General features: G+C 43.1%; 1 protein-coding gene across 1 annotated transcript in view; it reads left to right on the plus strand.

The window, feature by feature from the left end:
- PTPRN2 (protein tyrosine phosphatase receptor type N2) overlaps positions 1-8163 on the plus strand; it is a 665205-nt gene extending 657042 nt beyond the window's left edge. Inside the window, exon 23 of the mRNA XM_049798257.1 lies at positions 3434-8163. Coding sequence (XP_049654214.1) covers positions 3434-3505 — 72 coding nt within the window. The 3' untranslated portion in view covers positions 3506-8163. The remainder of the gene's footprint in view (positions 1-3433) is intronic.
- Positions 8164-13588: the final 5425 nt, after the last annotated feature.

The raw sequence follows: 13588 nt of genomic DNA on the forward strand, positions 1-13588 counted from the left end.
GAAATTATCATAATGACATTCTGCATTTCTGAGAAGCATAATAGAGGGTTTGTGAGTTTTTTGGGGGTTTTTTTGCAGGGGAATCATAAAATAGAATTGATATGGCACATGTGAGAGGAAAAAGTAATGAAGGAGGAAGTGTATTCTCTGTGATGGGAAAAATATATATTTCCTTTTTTTCTCTCTCCTGTATCTTTCCTCTTGCAATCTGTAATACTTAGCTAAGGTTCTTTGTTGTGTCATATATGCTACCTGTTCTCAATTTGTTTTCCTGGGAATTTTTATTTGTAGACTTAATGAAACATAGCTTATTATTTTTTACTAAATATATTCTTGTCACCTCTGCGTTATAGGTGGACTGATGCCACAAAATGTCTGTCGGGCTCTGTTTTCTAGGAAAAGCTAGATGTTAAAATTCATCTCCAGTCAATCTTGTACATACGAATAGCATATGTGAATGATAGCGTAGCTGTACAAAGCAACAAACTGAGCTCCTTTAAAAATTACTGAAATTAATTTGCTGTAACTGTGGTTGTTCTCGTGGAAAGGTGCAGAAGGTGTGTAAAGGCTTTTCTTTGGAGGGTGTGATACGCATCAATGGAAGCTGCAGTATCTGCATTTCACCTGTGCATATTACACAAAAGGAAGGAGGGGGAAGAGCTCAGCTGTGCCATCCTAGAGAGACCACGTCCTCACACATCTCATGTGTCTGCCCTACTGTCCCTTTTACTGCAGTGTTTCACAGTCAGTTTTGACCTCTGGCTGTAAAGATGATGCTTTGTAAGTTGTTTTGCCTCAGTAATTTAAGGTCACACCTAATGTTAGCCAGTGGTCTCCACTGAACTTGTCTCCAAAATCCGTACTGAACTTGGGAGTTCATGTTGATCAATCCACAGTCCTTGGGCGAGACAGGCACTTTTCCTCAGGTGGTGCAATGATGCCCTGTGCTCCCATGAGGGGTGCGCCTCCGTGAGGAGTAAAGGCGCTCGCATGTCAGATGATCTCCAGCCTGACAGGTCTTTACAATAAGGTGAACACATCTGGGACCAACAAGGTTAAAGGGCAGATTTGCTCAGTGAATAACTTTAGAGTAATACAAGTTATTTTCAGGAATGGGACTGATTTTAAAGTATCATAGCCCCTGATCTTACAAGCTTTTCCTGACTGTAAAATACTCAGATGAAGAGCACATTAGGTAGCCTCATTGCCATGGGCAGCTTCCCTTCTTCCGAACGGACGCCCACATCTTGGAAGAGGCATCCGCGCATCTCTGAAACTTGGCTGCATCACCACGTCAACCCCATCGTGCTCAGATCAGCCTCTTCTGTTGTTGTGCTCCCCGAAGGACTGGCAGCGACGGGGACCAGCTGTCCCGCTCACATCTGAGTGCCGGCATCCCGGGAGCACCTACTTCGCCCCCCTCCTGCCAGCCCCAGCACAAAGGTCTCCCACCCTGCGCAGGCTGCTCCACTGGTCTCTCGCCTCGCAGGTCTGCACCGATGGGGTCCGGCGGCTGCCGGCTGCTCCTGCCAAGGCTCTTTCTCCCAGAGGCGAGCACTTCTCATGCATCAGCCCAAATTTCCCGAAGCTTTCTGAGCTGGTACAAGGCACCCGGTTTGGTTCGGGCACGGCATGTCCAGATGAATGCCCTCTCTGCCTCCGCTGCCCTCCAGCTCCTCTCACGCATTCGGTGTACTCCAGTTAAAATAGAACTGATGCTCCTGGGTGGCCACCAGCACTTCCAGTCTTCTCTTTAATTGCAGAGACCTTGGGGAGTGCGGGGAGGCATAGGCAGGCATATACACCATTTTCTATGCCTAATGAGGGTGAGTCCTACTCTTTAGGGTGAACTGATACCTGATTAAAAACTATTGGCTGCAGTCCAGCAAATGTACAAGGATGCCACTTCGACAGCACCAAGCAGACAGCAAAATTCTTGAATGTCAGTGTCTCTGAGAAATTATTCTGAGTTTTGTTCTTCTTTTCCTGCTCAGCAACTGTGCCCATCATTGCTTCTCTCGGAGGCATCTCCACATGGGAGACGACTCTGCAGCGGGGTAAGACAAGGCAGAGAAGATTGGCACTGAATTGCAGGAATTAGAAGTCAGCTGCCTTTCTGAACTACGAGTTGCACATCTGTAGTTTGTTCTTTCATCCTTCCAGCAGATTTCCACAGTAAAGTGAAACGCTGTGGAAAATGAATGCTGTTAGCCCAGTAACCGCCTCTGGGGGCTGGCTGTGTTCTGTAGCCGTCCACCACTGCTGCGTACATACCTGCAGCCATCCCGCACAGCCCCTGGCAGGGGAAACTGAGGGGCTGGAGGTACCTACCGGACCACCAGTTTTCTAATTGGAGACACGGAGAGTATCCCAGCAGTGATCTCAGGATGCTTTGCGGGGTGCATCTCAGACCTCCGTTCTTAAAGTCGGTTCTTCAGCAGCTCTTGACCCTGGCTGGCTTAAACCACTGGAGTACTTCTAGAAAATCCAGAAACTTCTCCACAGTCCTTGTCAGGTGTCCTTGATTTGCCTATATTCTGAGTAAACTGCCCCCTTTTCTTTTTTCATCTGAAAAGCTGCAAATGCCAAATCATCCTGTCAGACACTTCAGTAAGGTAAATTTCTGAGAAAAATTACTTGCTAAGAAAATATAACACCTCTTAACCTTGAGGAAGTAAAACTCCTTTGTCCTTCTGTAGAACTACACAGTTCAGGAGTGTGTTAGGGTTGCACTTAGAGGAGGTGGCCATTCATGGCTGTGTCCTTCACACCTCTGCCAACCCAGCCCGGAAGCCCGTTAGTAATTTTGGGTTTATGCTTACAGTAAATTAATAGCAGAGAAAAGCCTTCCCAAGTATTTCTTAAATAGGAGTGGTCTAAACGTCATTAGGTAATTTGTGGGTGCAGAAATGCCATTAAAAAGGGAGGCTGAAAAAGAAGAATAACAAGTAAACCAAAAAGCAGACACTGTTCTGTGTAATAGATATACAGTGAGGAGGTATTTATTCCAGCTGATTTCACCTAGAAACAGTCTTGAGAAAAGCCAAAGGCTCTGCTTTGCAGCATCTCACCTATTTCATATCTCAATTATGTTAACAAGTTTCCATCTCTGTGTCAGAAGGAAATGGCTGGTGATCAACTACTCCCAAACCCTTCTGACCATGCAATTGCAATACATCATTGTGTCCCAATAGCTTGGTTTCTGCTACCAACATTTTTCTCCATTAAAATGACTCCAACTTCAAGATGCTGTCAAACATGTTATATGGCATCAATAATCCCAGAACATTTTGTTCCTTTCCGTTGCAGTGTACAGTTCCTCCTGCATATTCATATTTTTAACAATGTCTTGAGGATGCTCGGCTGCAGAATGGTGCACCAGGCTTTTGGAAAGTGTTTTATTATTCAGAGTATGCGTTTCTTCTCTCCACAGGAGCAGTTTGAGTTTGCTTTGACGGCGGTTGCAGAGGAAGTGAATGCAATACTCAAGGCACTTCCTCAGTGAGCGGCTCGGCCTCCCAAAGGTTCCTGCAGGATCCATCCCTCGTTTTCCTCATCCTCAGTCCCTGTGAATGTTCTTGGAAACCGTGACCTGACCTTAACTGTGTATCTTCTGTTGTAACCACATAGTGATAGGGTCCTTACAAACTCCTTTAGCTGGTAAAAGTTCAACAGTTAAAATGTGTATTCTGTTTTTGGGGGGTTTAAACAAGTTTTTAAAAGTACATTGAAGCCTCGGATTAAGTGACAGAACAATCCATCTAATTTCTTTCAACATCCTCGAAGCCCTGAATGTCACACTTTGAAAGCACACATTTATGTTCTTAATAGCAAATATACAGTATTGTGGGTAATTAGTGCAGTCAATATAGTCTCAGAAAACAGTGTTCTCTTATATTCTGTAACTTCTCAAAGGCTGAATAAGGGGGGGGGCCTGAAGAGGATGGTGATTGTTCCTATACAATGCCGAGCTAGAGCATGAAACAGTGCTGAGGGTGGGAGTAAACACAGGTCCAGGCTCTGGCAAAGAGAGCTCGCACCTTCTCATGCTGGGCTTTGGCAAGCAAATGTTTTCTTAACTGTTGTTTACTTTTCAGCTTTGTGCCATGAATGGAAGAAAATCTGAACTGTAAGTAAGTAGGCCTGCACAGTTGTTGCAACTGGGGAGAACGAGTTGGTCACATTAATGGGAAGCCGGGGGGATAACGAGCACAACAACTCTGACCGTGTACCTGCCACTGACAGCGTGGAAAAGGAGAGTGTAGACTCACCTCAGGTGATGGGGAAAGGCCCTGTCAGCAGTCAGGTAAATGTCCGGAGCTGTTGTGGAAACAGATGGTGGGTTTTATGGGATTACTGAGGAAGAAAACGGGACTCTCCTCTTTATATTTTTGCATTTCCCTCTGTAAAACTGTGCTGTGCCATCCTTTTTAGCCGGGAAAAATATATTTCTGTAAAAGCCTGGCTGAGGGGGAAATCTCCAATCTGCATTTTATGATTCTCATCGAGTCTGTCTGATCCAGACATTCGTTGCACCTTCCTGCTTGCTCCTTGTTCTGAATGATACCTATTTTAACTAACCATTAAGGGATAAAGAAGCACACGGGTTGAATTTCAGAGATTCTTATGTTCTCAAAATCCTAATGCCTACTGTTGCAAAGTAATGCTAAAATGTGTCTGTGAATGGTTTGGTTATGCAATCTTGCTTATGTGAATTCATAGCTTTAGTTGTGGTACTCTTCTGAAGGAATTTAAATTATTGATAGAAAGTACTCTGATATGTTTGAATGAAGGGCCTGAGTAGAATCATCAAAGGTACCTGTGTGATCTAGGCTCTTGATTTCATTTTCAAAAGTGAATACTTCGATGCTTTTTCATACGTTATCCTCCATCTCCATGGTTTAAGAATCTGGGGTGCTTTTTTTTCCAAAATCTTAACAGTGTTGTGTGCTTGAAACCATATTAAGCTAATCGTTTAACTTCAGCACTGGAAAATACATCACTGAATTTAATTTGGGAAGGGGAAGCTTTTATAAACTTCTAATCAGTGAAATGTTAAAGATGACAATATCACAGAGTTTTGCTGGCACAGAGGTAACAGGCATCTGTCGAAATCAACCATGTTGCAATTTTGTGTTGTGGGTGTGGATATTGGTGATTTCTTCTTTTTAGCAATTAAAGAGTTATTTAAAAAAAAAAAAAAAAAAAAAAGGCAGAAGGCTTGTTACTTTTTGCCATACATTTTTGTATGCTTTGCTTGGTATGTGCTGTTGCTTAATTTGTGCGTTCCATTACTATAGCAGTACAGAGCAGTTACTGCAGATGCCATCATCCTCTTAAGTACACATACTGTACATTAAGCCACATGTTTATTTTATGGCCTAAGCATTTTAGAGCTTTCCTAGCAATAACTAAAAAAACTAATGGAGTATGAATGAGAAAATTGCCTTTTTCATTTGATAATTTAGGTTTAACAGGATTCTTTTATTACTTTAGCTAACACAAAATTGCAGATCAGGGCAGATGAGATCAGTTTGAGCAGTATCAGCAAGTGTTTGAAGTAGATTTACTATGAGCCATGTACTGCAGCTTTCTGAAAATACAGGTAGTTATATCCAAACAAACTGTCCAAAGAATCAAAATCAGGGCATCCTAACCCAAGCCCTCCAATTATTGGGTAGAATTATTTCCCAGAGCAAGATGCTGTGCCATTACCTACTGCCAATGGGCTAATGTGTTTTTAGCGCAGATTTCTGCCATGGGATTCATTAGCGTTCGCCTTCTGACTGTCCCTGTGCATACCGCAAACATGGCTGACAAGCTTTTCGTTTGCACTTCAGGAATATTTTTTAATTGTTCTTTTGCAAATATTTGCATTTCATAATAGCAATTTCAGGGTGATCCCTATTAATTCACAAGCAGCTGAGTGTAGGACTTAAATATTGCTCTTCATGCTTTGGAGTTTATTTAGCATAGATTAGAGGGCATTAATCTTCCCCAAGGCTAATGGGGCAGGGGTCTATTGTTTTATTCATACTTGTAGACCAGTTTACACAACAGAAAGATGCAGTCTTACTCAGAGGGTTAGAGTCTGTCCCACTGAATGTCATTGACAATCCTGTTATTTCAGCCATGTTTTGTACAGTTCTTCCACAAAGAGGTGTTAGGCTTATTCTGTTGACTGTAAACTATCACACAGAGTATTTTGTCTGCAGGTAGCGTACTGTTCACACCTCTCGATAAAAATGCCCTGCTTCTGGGGGTGATAACCTGCCGCGGGGTCTATGAGTGAAACGCAGGTTTCAGTTGCACCAGGGCAATCCGGAGGGGTTTGACAATCCATTTCCCCGGAAGATGCCAAAGCCATGGATGAAGCCACAGAGATGGGTTTCTCATGCAGGGCAGGTATTTCTTTGCTGTTCTCACTGCAGTTAACTTAGTCCTTGTGATCTGGCAAAGGATGTTGTTCAGGCCACACCGCTGGCCACTTGCACTGGACGTGGGTCCTGCTCCATGTTCACTGGCAGCTTGAGTTGAGCTTCTTCCTGGAAGCCAGCATCACCTGAGAGCTCAGAGTCAGATGAGAGCCACCGTCCTTCCCCGTTCAATATTCTGCTTTATCTCGAGTAAACTTATTGCGATTGAAGCTTGGGCTGGTGCCCGACGCGTAGCCATAAACAGCATGTGTCTAATATTGACCATCCTCGTGTTCTTGATAAAGACAAATTGAATCTACAGGTGCTGTGTCTGTGGATGCATCTTTAAATGACATTTAAGCGGGAGAGCTGCAGGAGGGCAATTCAACCCCAGTGCTCACAGTTTCCTCCCTCGCTGGTCAAAGCCTGTGGCAGAGGGAGAAAACCCTGTTTTCCCACAGGCACAGCAGCAAGCACAGCTGCTGGCACCGAGCAGGGCTGTGACCTGCCCAGACCCCACGCTCATGTAGTCACAGTGTGTGCAGATGTGAGGGATGGGGAGGTGGTTGTCACCAGCGTTGATAGTTTGTAGGAGTAACAGCACCGTTGCTTTCTCCAGCCTTCGCCCTTCCCATGACAAGGGCTGAGATTTAGAGGGATGGAGGGGCAGGACAGCACCATTCCCCAAAGACCAGATCCTTGAGGTTCAGCCCTAGCCACAGGGAAAACGGTGTGGGGTTTGCTGTTGGCTTCACGTGTTTCAGGTGTGAGCTCTACCCAGTGCTCCTGACCGTTGTCTGTGGGACCTGGTGCAGCCCAGGTAACATCCAGTGGAAGTCCTTGGCAATTGAGAGGGCCAAGAATGAATTTCAGCAGAAAATCCCATATCCAAATCTCAATCCAGTAGTAAAACAAGCAAGATTATTTTTGTAGATGCTACTAAACATTTAAAACATTTTAAAATATTTTTTAAATCTACACCAATGACTAAACCTTGTTCCTGTCTCTAGCATGCATGCAGAACCAATCTCCATCTATCCCCAGGGGAATGACAGCTATAGTACCTGTAAGGAGTTCATGCTTTATTAGTCAAGTGGAACATTAATAAAACCCAGCCCACCTCATAATTTCCAGAATAGTCATTAATTAAAAAAACCTGTTTATTGGAATAGAAAACAAGTATTTGATTAGGTTTGTTACAGAACAATAGCTCTCCTAATTTTTATTCTGCATATTTTATTCTTTGTTTAGAAAATTCTCTTAAGAAGCAGTTGAGATAATTCGCTTTTTAAAACTGTACAGTTTCTATGGTTTTGCTTTTTAAATGAGACTACACTTTGTAGATTTGATTATTATATTTTTCTGTTAAGATTACATTGGGCATTACAAAAGCATTCCCCACCACAGTGAAAAGAAAGCTATCCTGTTGGTTTATTGTAAAAGAAAAAAAAAAAAAAATTAAAATTGCAGAGCTGTGGCATACTCGATCCAATCAGAGCATGACTCTTTACTACTCTTCGTTTACCACATTAGAAATAAAGTTACACCAGCAAGGTTTCATTTGAAGCTGTTCTTGCATGCTGTTTGTACTGTATTTGATGGCATAATATTGTTTTGTTTACACCTTTTCTTTCTTGTCATTCTATTATATTCTTTATATGTATATAGTTTAAAAAAAATTATACAAAGTATTTTGTTCTACCTCTGTAAAAATCATATTTGTGAATAAAGTCACATTGTCTGTGGAGTATGGTATTGTGAATACAGCATTCACAGCTGGTGCTTTGCTTTTATTTGAGGGGTGGGAGCGGTACCTCCACGCATTGCTGGAGAGCTGGAATCTGAATATCCGAGGTGGGCACACGGGGCTGAAAGAGTGGCACAAACGTCCTGCTGACGGCTTAGAAGTGCACGTTTAAGCTGCTCTGCGCAGAAGAGATTGCAGCCACCTCTGGCTTGGGAGTGTGGCCTGTGGTATTGGAGCTTCCAACGTTTTGATCAAGGCAGACTCCTGTGTTCAGACCAGAAAGTAAAGCAGGAAAAAAATGACCAAATTACAGCGACCCTCCTTGTACAACCGGGAAGTGAAAATATTTAGCCTATAGTGTGTGTCACAGAGTGTACAAGTTGACAAATGGAATAAATGATACCTTCTTTCAGGAAAATTAAAGGCAGGAAAATGTTTTGGGGGAGGGAAGGCTGGTGGATCAGAGCATCACATACTGCGTGGTACAGGCTGCCCAAGGATTTATAGTTTTAAAACAGTAGCAGGATTCACAGAAGGATTTGAAAGGGTAATGGAAAATACTCACTGTTAAATTAAACAAGGTTAAGAGGCATAAAGTGTAAGGTTCCCACGTGAGCACAGCATAAAATAACCAGTCTTCTCCTCAGGGGATAGGAAGTAATTTTCCCATAAGCACCATCCATTATATGAAGGTTTGTATCTTCCCATGAGATATCTATTGTTGGCTGTTATCAGAGGCAGTCTTTAGGATTAGACAGCCCTGGTATGGCAGTTTTCATGGTCCTATATTGTGTGTTAAAATTTGACTTGTGTTTTGAAGAAGACTTAAAATACTTTGCCGCTTACCTGGAAATAACTAGAAAAATGTAAATAGAAAGGTAGAAACTGTGCTGGTCCAGCTCACTCCCTTCCCATCAGAAGAATCACATTTTACATTCTTTAACCTTGTTTATGTAGTTGCGTGTTTTAATATTTATGCCTTTCTCAGTGTAAGAAGGTGACTTTCATCTTGGAAGCGAAATACATGCACCATTATAGCTATTTTCTTGGTGGTGTAATTTAGGAGGTCTTTCATCTCCAAGATAGCTTTCTGAAGCCTCTGGTAACATCAGATGGAGGACAAAAAGAGAAATACATTTAACTGTATAACTACTGGAGCATTATGTATCTTCTAGGCAAACACAAAAGCTATCGGTTGCACATACGTTGATGCGTGCAGCCGGCACTTGCTTTTGCTTCGTGCTACCCAGACGCACGCAGCCTCTCCCTCTCTGGTGCTCTGACTATAGGATAGCGTCTGCGCTGCCGCCAAGGGGCATTACGTTGTTGCTGTTACTTTTGGGGTTGTATTTATGGCTCTAGCCGATTCTCAGACTGGGGTATTGGCTTCCAGTAGCGCTCAGGAAAGAGCTGGGTTTGAGCTGATGCCTGGAGCATCCCAAGCGCACCTGAATACTCTTGTCGCGCAGCCCAGGCTGTGATAACACACCTCTGAGGCCGAGCTGTTCACGCTTTTGGGGAAGCAGGAGGACACAGCACTCAGGGAACTGGGGGGAGGAGGAAAGAGCTGCCCGTCTGCTGCCCTGCTTGGTGCCAGTTTGAAAGGGAGGGACTTGCTTCTGCTCCTAGATAAACTACTGCAGCCCCTCATACACTGTAAAAACCAGGAACTTTTCAAGTTGCCCAGAGTTCCTCGGGGTTTTATTTTTAGAACTTGTTGTAAAACTTCAGTGCTGATCGGATTTTTATTTCTGGTTTACATGCTGAACAAACACAAAGAACCACGCACCCACAGGGAGGGGTAACTGGTAGGCTGGGTTTATTCTTGGTTTAGTGATAGGACCAGCACACTGTGTGCTTGAAACAACTGAATCCTTGGTGAAATTCTTCTTAGTGCAGTGGAGGTAAGCCAAAAATTAACTTCTCCCCTTGAGAACGCACCAGTTAGCCGCACACGCAGGTAAATCAGCAATCCAGAAAAAAGACTCTACATGGATGACTATCCTGGGAGATACAAACTCAAACTAAGTTTTGGGCTATATGACTGGTGTATTGCCCTGCAACAGATTTTTCCGTGCAGGAGCTTTGTCCACAGTTCTCAAAGATAGAGGAATGTGTTACTCCATCATTTCCAGCAGATGTTAGAGGTGGGCTCCATCTTAACCTACCTCCGAGTAGCTTTTGCATGGTCTTCTACAGACAAGCAACTCATCATAAGCTTCCTGTGTAGTCAGTGAAGGAAAATAAGCACTTTTAGGGTGTGATTTATCTGATCTAGTTTGGATGTCTACTTTACCATAAGGTGATTCATCCTATTCACCCTATACCCTGAAACAGGGAGTTTCAAAATTTAACTATGTGTAAGACAGAAAAGCATTTTCTTTTGATATTGTAAACCTATTGCCTCATAACTGCATTGGATCACTTGTGAGAAAAAGGGAAGTAAGTTCTGATTTTCTAGACCATGAATTTATAGACATCCTTATCCTATTCCTCCTCAGTTTTTCTGTTCTACACTGAAGACTCATTTCTCCTCTTACAGAAGTTGTCCCGTGCCTTTGATCACTTTTGTTACACCTCACTTTTCCTTGTCCATTTCTGTTTCTACCATGCTTGCTCTGAGGTGCACAGGGCCCAGGCTGCAGTCCACTGTCGCATAGTGATGTTTTTATATTTTTTCCTTTTCTTTGAAATTTCTAACACTCCATTACCCTTCTCCACTGCTGAGCTCTCACAGGCCACCTTTATTCACAGCAACAACAGATCCTTTTCTTCAGGGCAATAGCTCGCCCAAAGGTGATCATTATGTCTTTATTGTTACGGATGTGCATTACTTTATCATCAGCAATTTCATGTGCCATCTTCACAGTCCTGCATTATCACATGGTTTCTCCATGACACTTCACATTTACTTTTGGTTTTATGATGTTAGATAGTATGTGTCATTCACACTTTGCCACCTCCTTCTTTTTCACATTCTTTATATTGGGGAATCACCACCACTGCAAAAACTGCCCCTTTCTTCACAACCTGTTTCTTATCTTTTAATTACTCATTAACCCACAAAAAACTTCCTCCTAATCCAATGTCAGCTCAGTTTTTGTAAGAACCTTTCATGAGACAGCCTTTGCCAAATGCTTTTAGGAAAGCCAAATACACAATATCAAGTAAATCGCCCACATCAACGTGCTCACTGATTCTTTCAAAGTTCTTAGGAGGCTTTTGAGACACGACTTCCCCCATGCAAAAGCCATGTTGCTTCTCACTCCCCTGTATGCCATCAGTTATGTAGGATCTAGACATGAAGGCGTGGCTGCAGCTTATAGAATAAGACATACTAAAATAGCTTCGGTATCCTTTGGGAGTCGGTGGAGAGCTAGTGAATGGACTTTAAAACGGAGCTCCGCAGCTCAACTAGTGCCCACTCAATGCATCGCTTGGAACACATCACTCAGGGTCGTTTCCAGACAAGTTTTGAGTATCTCCAGAGATGCAGATCCCTCTGGGTCCTCTTTGTGAAAAAAATCCTTTCAAGACCTAATTGAAATTTCCCTTGATGCAGATTGATTGCAAATCAGCTCCCCAAAAGGAGACACCTACACTTGGACAGACAAATCCCTCTCTAGGCTCCACCAACAAGGTTGTCATTTACTGTAGTGGACACTCAGGCATGTAGCACACACGGAAGCATTTATATTTAAGAGTCTTAATCCATGAGCTGAATCCCACCCTCTGGGCAGGATTCAGTGCTTGTTTGTAAGTGTTCGATGTCACTGCAGATGCTGTGGGTATCCTGCCTAGCCTCCAGCGCTCGTGCCAAATGGCTGAGAGTCTGAAGTCTTGTGTTTTGTTTGCCAGCCCTGTGCTGGTGGCTTAAATCTGCTGAGGTGCCTCAAATGACGTTGGACGCCTACATTCAGGAAACTCAATCCCACATCACGTGTCTACCAGTTGGATTCTGTAGCTTCTACCAAAATTCAGGGTATGGGAAGGAATTTCACAGGGCAGTAGTTTCCCAGATATAACTCGCTACTCCCAAACTGGCAGCACCTTTTGAAAACCCTCATTATGCTGGCTTGAACATCCATCAGTACTGGATTTAAGGTAGGGCTATGACTTCAGCAGCAGACAGCATTGCTTGAGCGTATGCCAAGACCGGTCACGAGGTGCTTGTGTTGACCACAGCAAGGCACAACTGGAGAGCAGCCTTTATGCTGGGTAGTGTTTAATGGCTTTGTGTACCTCACAGCCAGTGACAGCGTCGTGTGGGAGCACAGGCACTGTTGCTTTCCAGCACAAGAGGCGAAAAAAAGGAAAAGTGGCCAAAAACATGGTATTTAGACTTCTGAGTTCATGTAAAAAAAACCTAGTGAACAGCAGTGTTCTCGCAGCACTTGTTTCTAAATGTGGCATCCATTTCCTTCACGCAGGAAATCTGCTCCATTTTCCAGCAGATTTCGTTTGTGTTGTCCAAGTTAGAAATGTTTGTTCCTGCATACGGATATTATGACAGAGAGCGAGCATGAGCAAGACCAGTTCTTGCAGTGTTACTGATGTTACACCTAATCTGTTGGGCAGAAGCCAAAGTAGACCCACAGCTTTGCGATCCTGATAAAAGCATTGCCAAGGCTGAAAGGAAGCCAGTGCTCTTGTAAGTGGCTGAAGGGGGAAAAAAACCCCTCACCATTTATTCCAGAATTACCTTTTGATTATTTATAGATTAGTTTCCATGAGCAGGAACACACATCTCTTTTTGAAAAGGGACATTAATTTATGATCTGGTGTGTCTAGTCATGCATGGTTGAAGGAGTTAGGTAAGTGACCCGACTCAGCAAGACATTCCTTACAGAACAGAAGGTCTTTAGCATTGACCTTTTTATCTGTTCTACTGTTCATTCTAAGTAGAGACCACAGGTTTTTGTTTGTTGGTTTTGTTTGCTTTTTGTTTTTTTTTTTAAATGAGGTATTAGAGAAGCTGAAATAACAATCAGATCAAGGGATCTATTAGGACTTGTCTGAAATGAGTTATAGTTCTGCCGATCCCATGTACCTCCATTGCAAAGACCCACAAGACAGGCAACCAAGCCAAACTGTGTTCCTAAGCAGTTAGGTAGGACTTGGCCTTCCTTATAGTTTTAACACTAAATGCTGAGCCTTTTGGAGAAACCCTTAGGTTATGTCTGTTATGTTAAATGACCTTCTTTATCTTTCTCTGAGGTTGAGGAATTAAAGACACTATAACAACATGATGAGATAATGCGATGTCTTGGGAAAGAAAACATTCTTGATGCACTGCTGGCTTGTACACTTTGAGGTATTTTGTTCTGAAAGATTTTGTTATAGCTGTGTTTGCTGAACCAGACTCTAGACCATGTCTTGCTTGGAATCTCAATTGTGCCAGATTCCTGCCCTGCTTGACTTCCAC

This window comes from Accipiter gentilis, chromosome 4, assembly GCF_929443795.1.
Source record: "Accipiter gentilis chromosome 4, bAccGen1.1, whole genome shotgun sequence".
Classification (NCBI taxonomy): domain Eukaryota; kingdom Metazoa; phylum Chordata; class Aves; order Accipitriformes; family Accipitridae; genus Astur; species Astur gentilis.